The 20,298-nt window shown below is 37.2% G+C and overlaps 7 protein-coding genes across 15 annotated transcripts; 3 read left to right on the top strand and 4 right to left on the bottom strand.

The window, feature by feature from the left end:
- Window positions 1-24: 24 nt before the first annotated feature.
- Ctf4 (Chromosome transmission fidelity 4) lies at window positions 25-4,339 on the top strand. 2 transcript variants are annotated; one of them, XM_069041846.1, is made up of 11 exons: window positions 25-329; window positions 377-620; window positions 675-918; window positions 971-1,252; window positions 1,310-1,549; window positions 2,437-2,719; window positions 2,772-3,237; window positions 3,291-3,548; window positions 3,604-3,786; window positions 3,835-3,924; window positions 3,974-4,339. In XM_069041846.1, exons 1-11 carry the CDS (start codon window positions 259-261, stop codon window positions 4,283-4,285), a joined length of 2,673 nt encoding a protein of 890 aa, XP_068897947.1. In that variant the 5' UTR covers window positions 25-258; the 3' UTR covers window positions 4,286-4,339. The 2 variants fall into 2 exon arrangements, with proteins under 2 accessions (XP_068897947.1, XP_068897948.1); XM_069041847.1 differs by lacking the exon at window positions 25-329 and having other exon boundaries at window positions 479-620; window positions 664-918.
- LOC138126167 (mitochondrial enolase superfamily member 1-like) lies at window positions 4,286-5,963 on the bottom strand. The gene is made up of 5 exons (XM_069041853.1): window positions 5,801-5,963; window positions 5,259-5,751; window positions 4,745-5,209; window positions 4,513-4,694; window positions 4,286-4,459 (listed from the first exon to the last, which is right to left on the bottom strand). Exons 1-5 carry the CDS (start codon window positions 5,894-5,896, stop codon window positions 4,337-4,339), a joined length of 1,359 nt encoding a protein of 452 aa, XP_068897954.1. The 5' UTR covers window positions 5,897-5,963; the 3' UTR covers window positions 4,286-4,336.
- A 2,620-nt stretch (window positions 5,964-8,583) lies between these two features.
- Window positions 8,584-10,201, top strand: LOC138126171 (uncharacterized MFS-type transporter C09D4.1-like). Of its 2 annotated transcripts, XM_069041860.1 has the most exons (7): window positions 8,584-8,718; window positions 8,766-8,868; window positions 8,921-9,287; window positions 9,332-9,534; window positions 9,586-9,692; window positions 9,745-9,855; window positions 9,916-10,201. In XM_069041860.1, exons 1-7 carry the CDS (start codon window positions 8,588-8,590, stop codon window positions 10,181-10,183), a joined length of 1,290 nt encoding a protein of 429 aa, XP_068897961.1. In that variant the 5' UTR covers window positions 8,584-8,587; the 3' UTR covers window positions 10,184-10,201. The 2 variants fall into 2 exon arrangements, with proteins under 2 accessions (XP_068897961.1, XP_068897960.1); XM_069041859.1 differs by having other exon boundaries at window positions 8,629-8,868.
- Window positions 10,042-12,092, bottom strand: LOC138126176 (uncharacterized). Of its 4 annotated transcripts, none has more exons than XM_069041869.1 (8): window positions 11,960-12,092; window positions 11,545-11,907; window positions 11,415-11,497; window positions 11,186-11,363; window positions 11,073-11,141; window positions 10,781-11,018; window positions 10,396-10,735; window positions 10,042-10,332 (listed from the first exon to the last, which is right to left on the bottom strand). In XM_069041869.1, the coding sequence occupies exons 1-6, from the start codon at window positions 12,021-12,023 to the stop codon at window positions 10,966-10,968; spliced, it is 810 nt and encodes a 269-aa protein (XP_068897970.1). In that variant the 5' UTR covers window positions 12,024-12,092; the 3' UTR covers window positions 10,042-10,332; window positions 10,396-10,735; window positions 10,781-10,965. The 4 variants fall into 4 exon arrangements, with proteins under 4 accessions (XP_068897970.1, XP_068897971.1, XP_068897972.1 ...); XM_069041870.1 differs by having other exon boundaries at window positions 11,076-11,141; XM_069041871.1 differs by having other exon boundaries at window positions 10,781-11,141.
- On the top strand, window positions 12,091-15,684 carry LOC138126173 (retinol dehydrogenase 14). 2 transcript variants are annotated; one of them, XM_069041865.1, is made up of 5 exons: window positions 12,091-12,225; window positions 12,767-13,374; window positions 13,808-14,070; window positions 14,118-14,354; window positions 15,110-15,684. In XM_069041865.1, exons 3-5 carry the CDS (start codon window positions 13,938-13,940, stop codon window positions 15,601-15,603), a joined length of 864 nt encoding a protein of 287 aa, XP_068897966.1. In that variant the 5' UTR covers window positions 12,091-12,225; window positions 12,767-13,374; window positions 13,808-13,937; the 3' UTR covers window positions 15,604-15,684. The 2 variants fall into 2 exon arrangements, with proteins under 2 accessions (XP_068897966.1, XP_068897965.1); XM_069041864.1 differs by having other exon boundaries at window positions 12,767-14,070.
- eIF3g1 (eukaryotic translation initiation factor 3 subunit g1) lies at window positions 15,008-17,094 on the bottom strand. Of its 3 annotated transcripts, none has more exons than XM_069041867.1 (3): window positions 16,507-17,094; window positions 15,934-16,447; window positions 15,008-15,488 (listed from the first exon to the last, which is right to left on the bottom strand). In XM_069041867.1, exons 1-2 carry the CDS (start codon window positions 16,859-16,861, stop codon window positions 15,948-15,950), a joined length of 855 nt encoding a protein of 284 aa, XP_068897968.1. In that variant the 5' UTR covers window positions 16,862-17,094; the 3' UTR covers window positions 15,008-15,488; window positions 15,934-15,947. The 3 variants fall into 3 exon arrangements, with proteins under 3 accessions (XP_068897968.1, XP_068897969.1, XP_068897967.1); XM_069041868.1 differs by lacking the exon at window positions 15,008-15,488 and adding an exon at window positions 15,674-15,891 and having other exon boundaries at window positions 15,945-16,447; XM_069041866.1 differs by lacking the exon at window positions 15,008-15,488 and having other exon boundaries at window positions 15,674-16,447; window positions 16,507-17,093.
- A 755-nt stretch (window positions 17,095-17,849) lies between these two features.
- Window positions 17,850-20,275, bottom strand: LOC138126163 (nitric oxide-associated protein 1). The gene is made up of 2 exons (XM_069041848.1): window positions 18,152-20,275; window positions 17,850-18,100 (listed from the first exon to the last, which is right to left on the bottom strand). The coding sequence occupies exons 1-2, from the start codon at window positions 20,133-20,135 to the stop codon at window positions 17,928-17,930; spliced, it is 2,157 nt and encodes a 718-aa protein (XP_068897949.1). The 5' UTR covers window positions 20,136-20,275; the 3' UTR covers window positions 17,850-17,927.
- Between the last annotated feature and the right edge of the window lie 23 nt (window positions 20,276-20,298).

The following is a 20,298-nucleotide window of genomic DNA, read 5'->3' as shown; positions in this document are numbered from 1 at the left end:
CAACCTAACACCAAATCATCGAAAAACTCCAAAAATCGCGGCAAATTAAAATAATCAACAGACTCTCTTCACTTCGAGGCACCGGAAATTTCAATAATAACGCATAAGACATTCCACATTTGCAATTATTATTACCCAACCAAAAAGAAAATAGTGTTTTTAGTGCTGCAACGTTATCTGACGCAGTCAGCTATTCCCGCGCTTTTTCACAAATGTCAGTGAGTCTGTAACCCCAAAACGATTTTATAAATAGAAAAAATGAATCACGAACCTTTGCGATATGCTCACGAGCCGGGTCATACAGATGTCTGTTTTTCATCGGATGGAAGGTACAAACAATAAAGTAACGAGACATTAGTTTATTAACAATTTTTAGCAAATTCATCACTTGTGGGGCTGATGGAGATATCAGAGTCTGGTCGACTCAGGAAGGCGAAGATCCGACCCACAATTGCGTCGGCGATTGGGCGTTGAGTGTGCGACAGAAGGGTGCCAATTTGTATGTGGCAACAAGCAGTAATGATGTTCAAATTCTCACTTTTCCTGAAGGTGAACGTAATGGAGTTCTTGATAGGTTTGTGGCTCCCATCAATCAAATTACAGTCAGCAAAGACAGTGAGGTAGTTTAATTAGAACGAATTTTTCTAGAAGTTGTACATTTAGTGTGATTTCAGCACATTGCACTTGCTGGTGAAGATATGGAAGTTAAATTGATTGATTTGGGAAAGCAGAGTGCAGGTGTTCAGATTTTTGCTGGATTAACTGGACCATGTCTGAGTGTTGCTCTCAATTCGAGATTTTTAGCGGCAAGTTGCGGCGACGGTAAATTGAGAATTTGGGATATTGAAAATAAGGATTTATTAAAGGAGATAGATTGCTTTCCAAAGACTAACAGTTTTGCAAATACTGAATTGTTATGTAATGTGCTATTAAATGATGCAAACATAATTATTAAAATAAAAAATTCTAGGTCGTGTTGATTTTGAAATAAATGGAAAATTTCTGGCATATCCAGACAAAAATACAGTTATTTTGTTAAATACTACTGATTGGGAACAGTCTGTTACTCTAACTTGTAGTGATGTAACTGCTAATTTCTCTATAGTTCAGTTTTCCACTTGTGGAAAATATTTGGTAGCAACAACATGTGAGGGTGATTTTGTTATTTTCAGTGTTGAAATGGATACAGTTTGTGGAAAGAGTAAGCATCCCAATGCAACAGCTATATGTGGACTGATGTGGAATCCATCTGGTAAATCCTTAACTTCTAATTCTTTATTTTTTTTCTTTTATTTATATATTTTTTAAGAAAACGGGCAAATTGTATATACTGACACTGAAGGTCAATTAGGAATCATGTCAGAATGTATCATCAAAAATTCGTCAGCTCTGCCCGACGATGTTTTTACAGATAATGGTGTAAACTTCGGTGATATTCAGTTTGAAGACGACGACGACGACGATGAAAATGATGAATGCGTAGTATCCGTTGAAAAACTAAAGAAACAAATCATGGGAGACACAGAATCGGAATTGAATTTTGATGCCAGTAAGTTTAGGGATTTTACATTTATTACGTTGGACAAAAATACATGCCGTGCGCAGTACCTCTGGATCATGAGAATGGAAGCGAAATTGTTTGAAAATAATAATTAGCGGCAGCCCTACAAAAGATAATGTGTGGTCATTAATGACCAAAAGTATATACAGGCTGTTTCCTAAAAAACGCCGCAAACCGTAGCTCAGTTATTTATTGTCCGATTTTAATAAACAAAAGAAGCAGTCAGTACAATGGTTAAAAAAATACTACAAAACGACTTAATTTTTTATTTTTTTTCAACATTAACTGTTATGTCAAATAAGTGTCACTTTGTTTTTTTCAAATGGAAGCATATATTTATTTATTTTTATTATAGTAGAGATTTTTTTTCAGATTTCAACGATGTCTAACACGTTGACTTTTGTGCAATAAAAATTCAAGAAAATTAAAATTTGTTATTTATGCAACAAGTGGTAAAGTAATATTTTTTTTTTACGAGAAGGAAAATTTGCCGCTCGAGCGAAGCGAGTTTTCCACGGCGCGCTTGATTTTTTTTTTTTTTTCAAATTCACTAAAAACATTGCAACTTTTTATTTATTTTCTTGAATTTTTAATGCACAAAAGTCAACGTGTTAGACATCATTGATATCAGAAAAAAATTCTCTACCAGAATAAAAATAAATAAACATGTTTCCATCTAAAAAAAAACAAAGTGACACTTATTTGACATAACAATTAATGTTGAAAAAAATAAAAAAATCAAGCCGCTTTGTAGTGGTTTTTTTAACCATTGTATCGCTTCTTGTCTTTATTAAAATTGGACAATAAATAACGGAGCTACCGCTTCCGGCGTTTTTTAGGAAACAGCCTGTATATGTATAAACGAATTTTTTAAGGATCGTCAGAGGTTCCATCCCCACGACCAAAAACTCCTGAAATCCCCTTGCAACCCCCTTTCATGCCCTCATCAACTCCCGAACATTTAAATCCTCGTTATTTGTGTTGGAACGAAGTCGGAATTATCCGAAGCTACGGGGCTATGACAGACGATGATTCGGGAAAGTCCATAGAAATCGAATTTCACAATTCAGCTTTCCATAACAGTATGATGTTGCAAAATTATCAAGAATACATAATGGGCACTATAAGTAAAGCAGCTGTAGCAGTCGCGAGTGCAAGGTGTTTTGCTTTATATGTTTTTTTTTCTTTTTTTAAATGATACAAATTTCAGACAATTATATGTAATTCCTCTGAATGCCAGCTCAAAAGAATGGGTGTTGAAATTGGACGACACATCAGAAGAAATTGTATTGATCGGTTCATCTGAGCGATTGATTTGTTTTGGAAGTAGTAATTATCTAGTTAGAATTTGTTCCATTTTTGGGAGTCAGTTGGCAGTGATCTCGATCCCTGGACCTTTGGTCACCATGAGCTGCTACCAAAATTCGTTGCTTGTAGCGTATCATTCGGGAACTTTAAGAAAAAACGATCAAAACATCAATATCAAATTGATTAAATTTACGGGGTTATCAATGGAAAGTAGAGACATTAATGCCGCCCTCGGTCCCGAGTCGACGTTGTCCTGGGTGGGATTCAGTGATGTAGGAACACCCGCCATGATGGATTCTTTAGGCATGCTCAGTTTGCACCCGATTAGCTGTAATTTGTGGATCCCATTCTGCGACACCACCAAAGAAGTAAGTTTGAAACTGTCTCTTTTAATAAAACCCTCAATTTGAATTTTTTTTAGTTTAAAAGCCCGTCGGACAATTTTTTCGTGACCGCAGTCGAAGAATCTCACCAAACCTTGATGGGAATCAAATGTCGCGGCACAGTTTATCCTAGTTTCACGCCAAAGCCCACAATTGCCGAGTTGAAATTGGAGCCACCCTTTGCCGAATCCACAACAGATAAAACGCAGCTCGAGATGAATCTCTTCAGTTGGTCGAATTTGCAAGTTGGAGATGTAGACAGCAGATTTACAGAGACTGGACTGAAGACTTTTGCGGTGAGCCCCAAACTTAGCTACATAAATAAACGAACTGACTAACTTGTCATCGTAGCTGGCTTGTAAAAACGATCTCGATCAGAGGGCCGTAGAATTGATGGAAATTGTAGCGAAGCCGCATCTGTTAAATTTGTGCACGAAATACGCAATGAAGTTACATAAGAAATTGTTGGCCGAAAAGTTGATGGAGTTGGCGGCCAAGTTGACGAACGAAGATGATGACGCTGCTGGTTTTAGGGTGAATAAACGTGTTTGTGGTAGAATGAAACCAACTTTTTATTTTTAGAGTCCATCTGCGGCTTCGATTAAGTTGTCCAACAAAAAACTGACTTTGAGTGCGGTCAAGCGGACACCCAAAAGCAGAGAACATTCATTGGTAAGGTTTTTGTAGACGTCGTGTCAAGCTACTAGTGTTGAATCGGTAGATTTCCAACTCGGAACCGAGTCAGGATTCCCAAAATGGAGATCTGAGTCCAGCTTTGACCCTCGATGAATCATTCGCAAGTGAAGGAGGAAAAAATCCATTTTTGAAGAACTCCAAGTGCCCCGGCGAACTTCCAACAAATCCCCTCAGCTTGGTTAACAAATTTGCGGGCGTCGATTATATCGATGCGAAAGAAAACAAAACGAAGAACGTTGAAGTGGCTGAAAAACGTAAACATCCCGATTCGGAGAGTGACAAACAGCGCGAGAAACAAAGAAAGTTAGATAGGTTCATGTTCACCAAACGCAGTTGATGTAATTACAATACTAGTTTATTTTTTTATCGTAAAAGACAAACATTGTTTTTATTTACGTTTTCTTGGATCACGGAATATTCCTTTGGCAAACATATCCTCCCACTCGCTCCCATTGGGAAATTCGTACTTGCTTACCGCATCAGGTTTTAAGGTTGTGTTGTAGCCCGGAGTCTATAAATTAAAAAAAAAAAAAAATGTTTCCAAAAGATGGTAGAAGAACAAACCCTTGGAGGCATATAACACGCATTCTCTACTATGGTTGGATTGACAAAATGTTCGTGCTGTTGATCGACGTATTCGATGTAGCGACCTTCGCTGGTTCCAGACAGAGCGACATAATCCCACATTTGCAAGTGTTGAACCATTTCGCACAGGCCGATCCCACCGGCGTGAGGACATACTTTAACTAAAATTTATATTAGAATTGACAAGCCCAATCGAGTACAATGTATCAACCTCCTAATTTTTTACACATCAAGTACACGCTGAGGATCTCGTTCACTCCGCCAATTCTCGCCGAGTCGATTTGGCAGTACTCCAAGGCGTTAGCTTGCAAGAATTGTTTAAACAAGACTCTGTTGCAACACATTTCACCGGTCGCAACGGCAATCCCGAGCGGCTTCAGAGCCTTGGCAATCTCGGCATGTCCCAAAACGTCATCGGGAGATGTGGGTTCTTCGATCCACAGAATTTTGAAATGGGAGAGTTGTTTCATCCAGTCGATGGCCTCTTGGACCTCCCAGACTTGATTCGCGTCAACCATTAGTATTCTGTCCCAACCGATGGTGTTGCGAATCAATTCCAGCCGTTTGGTGTCTTGGAACAAGTTTTTGCCAACTTTCACTTTAAACGCGGTGAAGCCCAAATCCATGAATTTGTTGGCTTGTTCAATAATTGTCTCGTCGGAGTACCCCAACCATCCTAAAAACCTACATTACTCCGAATGAATCTCATTTCTGTTAAGTAATACCGGCTTGGGTGGTGTACGCGGGGTATCCCAGGGCCAACAACTGGTTCATTCTGTCTTCTTTCCCCACTTTTCCTTTGCGTAACATCTCCAGAGCTTCCTCTTTAGTGATGACATTCGATAGATACCGAAAATCAATGACGGAAACCAGTTGTTCAGGTTCCAAATCGGCCAAAAGTTGCCAGACGGGTTTTTTGAGAAGTTTTCCCCACAAGTCCCATAAGGCGTTAATGATAGCCGCCGTAGCAAGATGGGTTACCCCTTTCTCCGGTCCCAGCCATCGAATTTGACTTTCGCTAGTCAAACTTCTCCAAAAACCGGCGAAATCTTTGTAAATATCGCTAACCACCTGTCCTACGAGAAAGTCACCCATAGACTTGCAAGCTTCCACGACGATCTCGGTGCCTCTGCCGCAGGTGAAGGTCATACCGTGACCTTCTAGACCTGTTTTTAGTTTAACGGTGACATAAGCGCAGGAGTAATCGGGATCGGTGTGCTGAAAAATAACACCAAGAGATCAAATAAAGCAAGAATCGTAAATTTACCATTGCATCGGAGCCATGGGCCTCTAAAGATGTCGGGAAACGGATGTCTTTTACATCGAACGAGATAATTTTTATATTTTCAGTTGTCAGACTCATGATTGCGGATTGAACAGTGGCACGATAATTTTTGAACGAGCAGAAAACTCGTTGCTATTTATAACAAACTTAATTTAATGTTTAGATAACGCGTTATCTTGATGCCTGTTTATGTCAGCGTGTAAATATTGTGAGTAGAGGAAAAATACGGTCACACGACAAAAGCGACGAATATATTGCAGAAACATCACAATACCTATGTACAATGATTGAATCACGTTTTATCTCTCTCTTACGAGGTAAATTAAGGTCATTCGGACGCACGATTTTTTAGCCTATATGTGTTAAAATATTCATCTTTACGTGTCAGCAACTTCTTTTAATATTTTGAATTTCATATCTGAAATGATTTACTATGTAATCCCAAAAAGCTCTAAATCTATAACACTACTACACGAATGTCATTCCGGTGCTTCTCCGGGTACCCATGTAGTAAGTATTGTAGTCTCGTCAAAAGCGAGCATGTACCTGTTTTTCAATTACTGGGTTGTCGCAGTTTTCGAAGAAAGTAGCCGTATGTTGATTATTGTTTGAGCACGTTCAAATCTAAAAATTAGTATATTAAAATATAAGTTGCAGAAGGCAACTATTCAAGCACGAATTTGAAATTCCGAAACGAGCCGCTTGCTTGAAGGACCTTCTGCAACGAATCTTTTATACTATTTTTTCTATTTTGCCGCTTTATACCATTTTATAAATAAAAAAATTAAAATTTTAAATGTAGGGAATTTTGCGGTGATTGGTGACATTTTTTATGTGGCATAATTTCAGCCGGCTGTGAAAAAAAAAAATTAAAACGTCAGATTTTTTTATTTTCGCATTTGATGTTTGAAAATGAATGCTGAAGAAAGTTTATCACTAACGCCGCCGCAAATTAGGCAAATTGCACAAAAGAAGTTAAAAAATTTACTGCCGGAGAAGTCCAAATCCCAGAATGAAAATTAAACGTTTTGTTCATTGTTATTTATTAATTTGCTTTGTTCTCTGTGAGATTTATTTTTTGACGTCTGTCAATTGACACTTCACGCTACCAACATCAATACAGTAAATTTTACTAGTCTATTCTAACACACCAACGATCAAGAAGGACTGTTTAAGTTGGTAATGCTGAATTTTATTTTTAAATGGTACAAGTGGAGTTACTTCCGGTTGTTGACGGCTTCATACTGACAGCCGCATGAGTGACAAGTCAAATTTGACATTTCAAATTAAATTAAACATGCTGGTGAATCGTTCGAGAGAAGAGTTAATTTATGTTTACAGCAAAATAGGGAGCACTTCAAGAATTTATTTTAGTTAATTTTTAGATTATTATTCCGAATTCCAACTTTGATTTCCTTTTGCCGTTAATTTTTACTCTCATACCTACCATTTTGTCGTTATTAATGCTACGTCAGATATCTGTCAAATCAACCCACAAAACATATCCGGTTGCAGTGTTGTAAATAGCCGAATAAAAAAATGTTCTTAATTGTATTGCCAACTTAAACAGTCTTTCTTGATCATCCGGTAGAATAGAGTTATTCTAAACGCAAAATAGAAAATATAATAGGTATTTTCTTAATTTAATTGTAACGAAAACTTTTTATTATGTAATGATTATGATGTAAATTTAAAGAATATTCTAGTAAAAAAGCATCAGGATAGAAATTTACAATATTTCGATGCAGTCTATGTCGTTACTTGAGGTCCAGGCACGATATAGGTACATATTCTATCATGGGTCCAGGATACCTATTTAATTGTGAATGGCTAGCTACTTGTCAATTATATGGGCAAGTTTCTAGCTAAGCATAACACGGCCTCTGTTATATTAAACCCAGTTAGTAAAAGGGAGAATTAGAATAAGTGCTGGAAGAAGATGAAATAAAGATTCAAATGAGAATCAAACCGAACACCTGAATAAAAATATTTTTGGTAGAAATTTCATGTTTACTAAAACATGAGAGAAAAAAGGAGTTAAGACATTCTAAAAATTGGATTCGTTAGACTTGTCAAAAAAATGTTGTAACATAGGTACCTAATTATTGAATTATGTAACGTAGTTCAAGAAAAACAAAGCAAACTAATGTACCACGGTAGAGGAAGAGTTAATTGTGTTTCAAAATTACTAGAACATGTGTAAAAACTAAAATTCGAGATAAGAAAATACCTACAAGAGACTACTTTTTGTTATCAATCTTAAGTCATTGTACGATGATACAATCCAGATTAAAGTTATCTGGTGCAATCCACATATTACAACAATGCTTTGTTAGATTATATACCTACTTATCATATAAAATCAATATCAAGGGCCAAAAAACACGATAATTAACACAGATGTGTTCAAATAATTCTGTGTTTCTCTCAGGAAATATCAAAACTTTAGATTTTTTAAATGAAAGTTTGTCAGCCCTAAAAACGAAAGTAGTACACAGTGTAAATGTGTTATTTTTAATACAAATAATACAAATTTTCTCATTACGTCGAAACCTTGAAGTTTGCTCCTATCCCATGCGATTAAGCGGTCGGCGTTTCCAGTTTTACAGTTCCTATTCATTCTCTTTGCACTTTATAAAACATAAAGTAAATTTGATAGTATATATCTATCTATGAACAGGTGTTCTAAAATAAGAATTTCAGATATCAGTATAGTTTGAGAAATCATTAAAATTTCAGTCAGTTATTGCTAGTGATAAAGTCAAAAGCATGGATGAATCTCCAGTATCCGTTAAAGTATATAAATACCGATGGATAATTTTGTTAATATTTTGCCTTTATTCCGCCATAAACTTCTTACAGTTTCTTCAGTATTCCATAATAGCAAACATCACCGCCAAGTAAGTACCAGAAATTCCAATTCAAATCAAAAATCTAATTCTTCCAGATATTATGATGTAGACGACACACTTGTTGATCTCACGGGTCTAATGTTTATGATCTGCTTCATAATTTTTTGCCTTCCAATAAATTTCTTAATTGAGAAATATGTGAGTCTAACTGTCCAAATCAGCACGGACCTTTATTCATCTACATTTCCAGAACTTGAGGATCACCGCTATATTGAGCAGCGGCTTGACAACAGTCGGAAACTTAATCAAACTACTGTCAGCTTCCCCTGATCGGTTCTACGTCGTGCTAATCGGTCAGTTTATATGTGCCGTAGGCCAAGTTTTCATGCTGAGTATTCCTTCGAAGCTTGCATCGACCTGGTTCGGACCCGAAGAAGTGTCGACGGCTTGCGCCATTGCGATCCTGGGTACACAAATTGGAGTGGCCATTGGTTGTGTATTCCCGTCCAATGTGGTCAGGAACAGCGATAACATCGACGATATCGGCAACGACTTTTTCACTCTGATGATTATTGATGCAGCCGTAACGAGCGCGATTTTCCTCGTGGTTTTGTTGTGTAATTATCTGTGTTTATGACGATTTGCGAATGTTGGGGCTTAGTTTTTAGGGCGAAGCCACCGAGTCCTCCCAGTCAGTCCCAGATTAACATCGTCGAAACAGACAAACCGTCAACATTAGAAATTCTCAAAACAATGGTGAAGAATAAAAACTACTTATTGATATTGTTAGCATTCGGAAGCAGTAACGGGATGTACTCGTCCTTCGGAATTATGATTAACGGCGTCTACCTCAATTACTTCCCGGTAGCAATTTTGCCTTATGGAAACTCTTTTCATTATTAATCTAATTATCAGGGCTACGAAGTCGAGATTGGGATAATTTGTGCTATGGCCGTTGTAGCTGGAGGGTGTATCGGAAGCGTCGTCTTTGGCTACATTCTCGATAGATGGAACCGATTCAAGTAGGATAAATATATGTGTTGTGTTTGAACGAGTAACATTTCATAATTTTAGACTGACGTCTTTTTTTATTATAATTTCATCAGCTGTGACTTATATTTTCGTTGTGCTCAGTATGGAAGAGAAATCACAACTGGCAACGTACTTCACAATTCCCATTTTTGGGTCAGTGTGTCCTATACTATAATTATCTAAAATGTAGCGTTTCCAACTCTTCTGTTGCAGGTTTTTTGTTGCGAGTACTTTACTTGTTGGATTCGAATTTGCAACGGAAACTCTCTATCCAATTCCGGAAGCCGCCGCCTGTTCCGTCTTAAACACGTTCATCTACGTATTTTCAATAATATATACTTTGGTTTTTGGAGTTTTATTTGACGCTATAGGTTATTTAGGAACACACGCAATAATTGTTGTCTTGTTAACGTTAAGTTCTTTCGTAATTTATTTCATCTCACCAACCTTAAAGCGAAGAGCAGCCAACGCAATAAATTAAAAATATTTTTGATTACAATAGCATTTTCTTATGATCTGATCCCGAATGTGTTGAGCGAAAAACAAACGTGTCTTGAGTTTTTCCAAATGAAAATTTAGTTTTTCCAACATGCTTAAATTAGCGCCCACAACTTGAAATAATAAATACATCTGAAAATAAGTAGGTACAATCAAAGTGGAATTTGAAACATCGTTGCCTTTAGGTTTGCCTACCTGTTCATTTTTTCTCGTGTTGTTGTAGCCTATTATTTTATTATCAACATCTTCTATCATGTCGTAGTAATTCTTCAAGGACACGAATAACTGGTCCGCTGTCTGATATCTTAACGTGACCAAATATATTCTTGAAATGATCGTTTAAAGTCACTTACATCTCGTCTCTAGCGACGTCAACTGGAGTGCCTTTTAGTTCACACTCGCACTGAAATTTGTTTTCAAAATTAAACAAAAATCCTTCCCACTTATTCTGAGTGTTAACGACGCACCCCAAGATCGAATCGATGGTGTCTTGGAGGAATTTTAATCCAGTTAAGCGTCCACAGAGTGCCTCCAGCTGAAACATTGTCTTAGATTGTCACTTAAATTCAACTTCCTTCACCTTCATTCTTGATGATGTCACGTAATTTAGCATTTCAGCGGTGGCGATTAGCTGATTACAAAAGTTGACTTCATAGTCGCGTAAATCGGTGAAACGACCGTCCACAAAAGAATTTAGATCGTCGAAAATAAACTTTCGATCAGTCATGGTCCTAAAAATGTCACGTCAAAATTTGGCCGTCCTGATCAGTTCGATAGTCGATCTCGTTCTTTCGAAGATTGCTTGTGAGGGTTGACATCTGAATAGATAAACAATTTTTATTATCATCACTAGCGATGATCACTGTCAGTACTGCATTCAGTCGACGAGGGTGTTCTTTTTCGACCTCGCTTCTTGCGCTCACGCGGACGTCTCGGCATCTCTGCAACACTTTGTGAGACAAATCGGCAACGAGAATGCCACTACCTTCGTGATTGCAACTGTTGCAGCAGAGGCGCACTTGAACTTCGACGTCTTTCCTGATCTCGTCCGTGCTGAAGTTGACCTTTTTCGTTTTGCCGTCTTTGTTATCTTGGTCAAGGCCGTCGCAGATGCTACCTTCCACTTTAGCTGTGTTTACATTTTTGAGTATTAGTTTTTTGGGCTATTAAAATAACTATATGAAAATTTAGCGGACAAAACAGTGACAGCCAACATTGCTACAAATTGGAGTTTGCAGCCAGTTCGGCATTTTACTCATACACATCCCCGCTAGATTCTTCAAATCGGCCCTCGCGTCTACAAAACACGAATCAACCCCGAAAAACTGATCTCACAATATTTACTTGGTTTCACTGCTAGGTCCGAGGTCGACGTCTGATTGTCAATGTGGAATCTCCACTGTTGCGGCGGATTGAGCTGCTGTTGCATGTGCATTAAGTTCACTGCGTTTCTCTGATGCAACTGATTCAAAGTGTTCAAATCCGACGATGTCGGAACATTACATTGCCAAAAGTAATTTGGCGGTGGTTGGTAATTTTGGTTGTTCCTGCTAAAGGTAAAAGTGATCGAATTAGGATTCTGGTAGCGTTGATGCACTGTTGGGGAGAACCCCGGCATTCCCCCTATTGAAGTCGTCAAAGTGTTGAATATCTTTCGGTGCTGTTCTTGTGACATCAGCACGTTCTGTCCGCACAAATTAGTCGGAGCTTAAATCAATTTTGGTCAGATAAACACGATTCAAACTCTCGAGGGACTCACTCGAATTTTGTGTTTTCTCGTCAAAGATGTTGACGTTTGTGGATGAGAATGGATGGTTTAGCATGATGACATACGGAAATTTTGAAACTCAAATGTCAAAAAAAAATTGTAGAACTTACACCAGTCAGCGTTAGCACGGTTGTTACAACAAAACGATGACATTTTTCATGTAAAGTAAACAAATACCAGCACCAACTTTCGAAACCTAGTTGAATTTATGTCATGAATCTATTTCAGTCCTATCGACTGTTGCAATCGTGTTGTAGGTAATTATTTATAACAAATTTTAATCGTTATTTAATTATTTAAATCGCGAAAACTATACATATAGTAATTTATCTTGTGCCAGTAATTATGGTCACACAATTGTAAATTTACTCAGTTTTAAGGAAATATATTTTTGTATTATAAATAAAGTTGAAGTCCTATTTGTATTTTAACATTCACAGCGCGTTTGTTAGAAAGTTTCTGATTTCAAATAATCGTATTACATAATATGAAAATTGACAGCAGATTATAATCGACTGGTCCAAGTTCAAATAAAATATTTTCAAAATGGCGATACTTCCGGAAATACCGGAAATTGACGCCATCTTTACTTTTTTAAATGGAAAAGCCCCACTCTGATTTCATATTTGGATTCTTCTTTTGAGTTTAGAACGGTCTTTTGTGAACACTTCTGTCATCGTTTTCGACTTATGTCATCTTTTTCGCAAAAAAGCGGAGTTGCAGGGCTTTATTAAAAAATGTCTGCTAATGAATGTTTTTATTTGAATAACTTTAGCTTCTTATATTTTATTTTTTCAGATATGTAATTACGGAATTATGAAAAAAATGCTCTGTTTCTCAAAAATTAATATCTACAGTATTACGCATCTGCTTCGATTATATCTTTGAAATGGGTAGGTATCGCTTCGATCGATTCATACATATTAATGAAAATACATACAGTCGCGGCCAAAATAAAGTAGGACAATGTTTTTTCGCTAATGTAAATTTGCTTGCCCTTTCTATGGTTACTATGAAAATATTTATTTATTTATTATAGTAACCCCGGTTTACTCAACTCAATTTTGGCTAAATTTCTTAATAAGACTTGTCCTACTTTATTTTGGCCGCCACTGTATATCTTTATTAGGTAAAGGTAAAGAAAATTACATTATCTGTTTAATGCAATATTTATGAAATCTACATATTAACAGAAAATGTCCGTGGAATTGCATAGACGTTGTCGTCAATTGGATATAATTATAATTTCTGGACAGCAAGTACCACTGATTGATTCTTCACTTATCTATTGTCGTATTCGCTGTGTAAGCACCTGTTAAATGTTTAAGTTAAAACGCTTTCTTACAGCATTTTCATGTTTTTAAATTAAAAGTAAAAATGGGAAATTTTAATAACCTTGCCTCAAAGTAAGTACACATTCCAATTTGTAATATTCATTAATTAAATTTAATTTGTAAAACAAGTCATTGACAATTATTCAATTTATTTGTTTTCGAAGGAAAACACGCATCCAGTTAGATTTTTATACTGTCATTAAGCGATCGATTTCTACAACCGCAGACAGTTCCATAAAATCGAAACGAATGTTATAATTTATTCATAAAACTATTTGGTTTAATTTTTGTTAAAACGATCTCGTCTCGTCTAATAGTCTTTATTGGCTAAATGTTAAACTAATTCTGTATAAAAATCGACTACCCATTATGCGCCCAAGAATTATTAGTAGTCGTTCGTCGTCGGTAAGTATAACTTCCATTTCTCCGAAATTATGGTTTTCCTTGACTCACATCCCGCCAAACTAAAGACTGGTTTGTACAAGGATAATCGTATTTGTTATAGGATGATAGTATCGGGTCTGCATTTCACCTGTCCACTAGTGCAGACTGTCGGTTGCGCTCTGCTCGCAGTAGTTGTTATTGTAAAAGTCTACAACTAACTAATTTACACGTCCACCACGGATCAGACCGACATGAATGGTAAAACTGTAGTAATCACCGGAGGTAACGGTGGCATCGGCAAAGAAACTTCCAAAGAAATTGCCCGAAGAGGAGCAAGAGTTATCTTGGCTTGTCGCAATCTCGAAACGGCTAAAAAAGCCAGAGGCAAGTCCGTCGCACCCTCTAGATCAGTTCTTTAATGTGCCTTTCAGATGAAATCGTCGCTGAAACCAATAATCAAAACGTGATCGTCAAAAAGTTGGACTTGTCCTCGCAAGAGTCCATTCGCGAGTTTGCTGCGGAGATTATACGATCGGAACCTCGTCTTGACGTGCTCCTCCACAATGCGGGAATGGCCGCGAATAAGATACAAATGACGGAAGACAACATCGAGCTAACAATGGCAACCAATCACTTCGGGCCATTCTTGCTCACCCACCTACTAATTGGTAATTTTTATCCGTTATAAATTAGAAATATATTGTTTCCCGCAAGACAGTCGAATAATTTAAGCATTTTTTATTTTTTGCGACTTTACCATTAGTTAACCACGAATATTTAAATTATTAGCATTACAAAACAAAGGTCAAAGTCGATGAAATTTCGATATGACGTGTCGGTCGCAGGAATCTTTGTGTTTGAGTCAAGGTTATAGTGTAGGTACCCTTAATTTACAAATTATTGAAAGAAGTACAGGTCACGCGTTTTAGGATGGCGAACGGCTTGGATGCGCAATGAAAGCGCGCCAGCCTGCCGTTTGAAAAGTCCCGGTGACGGAGTCTTATCGGTTTACGACTCAGTTTCAAGAAATGTCCAGGAATTATTTAACCCCAGATAATCATAAAAGCAAGGCCTATCATTTACACACAGGTAGACAGTTAACTGGAAATGCAAACAGCTTAAAAGAAACTTAGATATTCGATCTAATTCTTTGTTGTTACGTCACTGCAACGACTCGTATTTACCGAACCGTTCCGAAGCACCAATCGTGATGCGCCGGCACTCGCCATCCTAAAACGCGTGGACTGTACATACCTACCTATATTTTCGCCCTTGGCCTAGTATACTTATAATAATAGAACAGGCGAATTAATGAGACATCTCAACAACAAAGCTTACTGGTTTATTCAACCAACACAACGCACCTGTTAATAAAACAGTAATGTTCGTGAACCCCCTTGACTTGATTACTTTTCCGTTGCAGATTTGCTTAAAAAATCAGCCCCAAGTCGCGTTGTAGTTGTCGCTTCGGAGCTCTATCGTTTGGTCTCGCTAAACTTGGACAACATCAACCCGACAAGGACGTGGTTCGTCCCGCGCCTCTACTACATATCTAAATACGCCAACATTTGCTTCACTAAAGAACTGGCCCGTCAGCTTGATGGTACAGGAGTTACAGCTAATTGTTTGCATCCAGGCCTTGTGGACACGGGAATTTGGGAAAGCGCTCCAGCTGTTTTTCGTTGGCCTTTGAAACTAGTAGTCAAAACTTTATTTAAAACTCCGGTTCAAGGATGCAAAACTAGTGTTTACGTTGCATGCTCGGAAGAGGTTGAAGGAGTCACGGGGAAATATTTTTCCGACTGTAAAGAGAAACGACTTAGTAGAGGTGCGAACGACGAGAACAAGGCTAAAAAGCTGTGGGAGTTGTCAGAGAATCTGGTAAATTTAAAACCAACTGACCCACGGATTTATTAGATAGCAGTTACTTATTTTTAATTTTTGTTGACCTAGGTTAGTCAAATTGCGTTAAATAAAAATGTACTCGTTTTTGAAATATTTTTGTGATTTATTTAAATCGTTAAATGAAAAATCTACTAAATATTCAGATTAAAAAAAAAACACTAAGATTTCCATTCACACCTAACAAATTCCCTTTCTTAATCTCCTAAGAATTGTAACAGTCTAAGAGGGTTGTGAGACACAATTCAGAGAATAAATTGAATGAAAGTTAAGAGTAAAGAATTGTTTCATTTCCAAATAGTCCTAAAAGTCGATTTTTTAAAATTATATACACATAGAACTTACAGAGAAAGTACATTTTAATTTGGATGGGGCTTGGACCAGTCCACTGTAAGAATAAGATGATCATAACCATGTCCATTAAGCATGGCGATTGCCTTAGCAGCGTCATTTCGAAATTTAAAGTGAATGTAAGCAAACCCTTTGCAAAACCCTGCTTGCTTATCTTTAGCCAAATACAATTTTTGAATGGGTCCAAAAGGTTTAACGAGATCTTCCAGATCCGTCTCAGTGGTGGATTCGCTGAGATTGGTGATGCGAATCGCGGTTGCGTCGTCTCTTCTTGCCACGTTGAGACTGTCCGTTCTTTTGGCGGCTCCATCGCGCATGCTTGGAGGAATGTATTTGGAACCACCGGCTTTGTTTCCATCTGAACTGACAGATGGCCCTCCGATCGCCGGTCCCTTTTTGTCATCAGGCACTTTGCCTCCAGCCAACATAGTGTCCTTCCAAGGACACTTTGAAGTCCAATGGTCACCACTACAGGTTCTACATTTTACGACGTTCTTGTCTCCAAGAGCTAGCAATCGATAATAATCAGTAATCATAAGCAGCATACGAGGTTAACAAGGACCTTACCTTTAAGTTTATCGAGTCCTTCATCCTCCTGTTTGTTGTCCTCCTCCTTGCTTGTTATGTACTGCATGTAGACGTCTTCCGCTACGATGGTAGTCGCTGGGTTCGGTCCTGGTTTATCGTTGGCGCTCTCACCGAATTTCTTCCAAGTTTTCCTTAACGCAATCGATTTCGATACGACACGCTTCTCAATCTTATACGTACGGACGATTTTCACTTTTTTGTCCTCGTCATTGTACGAGTATTCAGTTACAATTTTCAAGCCGTTGTCGAACACTTCTGTCGGAGGAGGAAGCGATCCACCTTCTAATTCAACTTCGTCGGCCCAACTGGACTTCACTTCTTCTGCTACAGGCATCTCGAACAAGTTTTACACCACTTTCTTAACAAAATATGGTGAATCTAACACGTTCCGCTGGTTCCGTAACCTCAAAAGTCAACACGAAGTCACGAACTCACGCAGACAACTTATTTTATGATTTTTACAAGATGGGGATGAGAATTGGGAACGTTAAACAACAAAAAATAAATTCCCTAAACACTCACTGGTGGAATAAAATCATAATAAAATACTCTAGCTTTCACCATCATCCGTCATCGTATTCGTTCGTCGGTACTAATTTTAGATGTCGCTCCGCAATTTTCTGTCAGAAAACCTGTTTTATCAACAGAAACGAAAAAATGTCGGCTTCAGTCCACTCCAAAAACAGTTTGGAATCTATGGTTTCGAACAAAATGATTGTCATCTAAATCTTTAAAATTAGGTTTGACAAACAAATTTTTTTTTATTTTTTTCAACTTTATTTAATTTTTCTCAAAAACTTCCTTACGTAAGATAACAAAATTTTTGTACTGTCGTTTAGACAATTAAAAGGACTATCAGAATCAAGAAAAAAATAGGTGGGTTTCCATTTAAAAAATGGATGACGTCATCATCACTCCAAAACAAATGACTGCTTGGAATTTTATTTGGTATTAAAATATGTATTTTTTTGCATATCGTAATGAAAGTGGCACTTTTTTACACGAAAAATCGTAGTGAAAGTACTACTTTTTTGCATACCTATTTTTTTTTCTTGTAATTTTTCATAAATCCTTTTAGACCAAATTTCTCAACTTACAACATCGATATCCAAGAAAATAGTGTGTACTATACAACACGTTATGAAAGTCTGTTTTTTTCACTTTGCTTGGATCAAACTGCAAATTCATGAAAAAAGGTGTGACTTTCATAACTAGTACAGATAACCCGTCCAAAAATTTTTTTGAAACAAATTTTGTTAAATTTTTAATGAATTTATTCGATACTTTTGCCGCTCACTGTATATCGATAAAATTAAAGGCAATTGTTTTTTCCTTTCAAAACAAAATAGTTTATTTCTGCCAATCACACTGCCTGTTACAATCTTTGACAAAAATAAAATTTATTTTAAGTAAAATTTAAATTTATTATATGCCACACTTCGCTTTATTCTTTTGCCCATTAAACTTACGGCGTGAGGAAGTAGACATTCTCTAATATACACTCCACGTTTTTCTGGTGTCCACGCTGCAAACTTATATTGTAGACCTTTCCTCCCTGCCACGGCTATCCAACCTTCAATTAAATACTATAATAGGTTAATAAAATGATTAATTTGATTATTACCAGCGCTCGACATTACAACGTCATTTGATGATTTATGCCAGATTTCACCTGTTATTGTGAAGTTTTTCGCTAGTTCTAGCCCCGGCCATTTTGAAATTCTCTCGTTATTTCCCTTTGGTACATTAAATAAGTCACTTCCTAGTAACTCTTGGTAAATGTCTTTCGCATCTTGTGTGTCGCATACTGTGATTGGTAGTTCCTTTGCGGAAAATATTGTCAGGCGAACTGAACCTGATCCATCAACATAATCCAACCTAGCCAGGCCGCCAATGAAGACGGTAGAATTAGGTTTAATGCAAAATGTTCTCGGTAAAATAAGTTCTTTTGGCAGTGTCAAAACTAATTCTTCAGTGGTTAAAAGGTGAATGATTTGATCAGGTTGAACCACTCCAGGAGTATCATAGCACCACTTGCTGAAGGCGTATTCCACGCTCCTTTCGTTGATTCCCATTTTCAACATCCCTCCTTCGTTTGCATTTCCTTGCACTCCAAATAAATCATTTGGTTCGTCGATTTGAGTGTAAGGATTTCTCGTTATGTCAATGTGTCCCATTAAAGAAGCGTATTTCGGATTTTGTGTTACCCGCAGTTGTTCCTTCCTTAAACGACTTTCTTCAGCTTGCACTTGCTCCATCATCTCCAGTCTTTTATGGCGTAGATACTGACGAAAGCCTGCGGGTCTTTTTATCGGAAATTTTAATAAATTCAGAGTTGTTCCCGGCCATACGCTAGTTGTCGCTCTTTGTATCAAATCTACCGCTTGCGTTTTACAATAATCCGATTGAAGAAATGCATTAAACAATGTGGATTTACCTACGTTTGTGCAACCTACAATATACACATCTCCCTTAAATTGGTACAGACCGTAAAGTCGCGTGATTAGTTCCTCAACACCGAATCCGGTTTTTGCCGAAATTAAAGCGACGTCCTTGATGTTAAAAGTAGCAAAACCTTGCAATTTAACATTATTCAAAAGTGTCATTTTTACATGTTGCAAAAACGCTTTGTTATCCTGCGGTAATAAATCGACTTTATTACCCACGACGATTATCGGCGTTTTACTCCCGAATATTTCCCCGATTCCCGGCCAAATAGAACAAGGAAAATCAAGTAAATCAACCATTAAAATCACCAAACCTTGTTTTTCGCTAATTGTTGACAACACTTTTGGATAGTCTTCTGGAGTGACCTGCACTTGAAGCGCCAAATTATAAGACTTGAGAAAATGACATCTTTGGCAAACTATAGCTTCTAAAATTGCACCTCCCTTAGATAAGCGATTCTTAAAAATTTCAGAAGGTATGTAACCAGGAATGGCAGTATCTTTACAGTGTAACAGAGCCCCACAACCCCCGCAAGGTACATGACTGACTTCAGTTTTGGGATCTGGGGTACCATAATTTATTCTCCAATCATTCATGTCCAAATTCTCATTTTCTTCACTCAAACAACTATCATCATAGTTGTCATATGTTACCATCCAATTTTTTAGTTCTTTCTGCAACTCATACCGTTTTTGTACTTCGTCCCTGGCTTTGGCGGCGACATCTGCCGAATTTTTATCACCATTTTGTGACAATAATGTTTCTGTTTCACAAACAGAATAACTCTTGTTATAGGGAAAATCAATGAATTTTTTATAACCAACAGTTTCATTTAGATTTTGATCTGATTCACATGTTATTTCATCAGGTTCACATGTTATTTCATCAGAAATATATTTTAAACTTATTGGTAAAGGCTCAGCACTGTCGTAGGTGTTTTGAGACTTTTTTGATCTGCTGTTGTGTTGGATTTTTAATATTTTCTTCTCAATGACACTATTGTAAATTAATTTTGGTGCCCACTTTTTTATTAGTTTGTTCACTGGTTCACCGTCACTTATTAAAGATGTCTTAACATACAGTTTTGTTTTAAAAATAGTACCGTAACAACGAGCAAGCCTTAATGTTTTGAGGTTAGGAAATTTTAACAAACAAGCCATATTTCTACCTTACGCAATTTTAGATGTAAAAAATGTAACATAGTAGATTTATTTTTGAAATCTTTGCACTATTTACATTTAAAACATTTAACACATTGTACCGTTTTTTTGCAGTGTGCCACTGTGGGATTGGCAACAATGGCAACGCTGGCTGAGCGAGAAT

The sequence above is a fragment of the Tenebrio molitor genome, chromosome 3, assembly GCF_963966145.1.
Source record: "Tenebrio molitor chromosome 3, icTenMoli1.1, whole genome shotgun sequence".
Classification (NCBI taxonomy): Eukaryota; Metazoa; Arthropoda; class Insecta; order Coleoptera; family Tenebrionidae; genus Tenebrio; species Tenebrio molitor.
The sequence above is the reverse complement of the archived record's forward strand: the minus strand, read 5'-3'. Positions and strand labels throughout refer to the sequence as shown.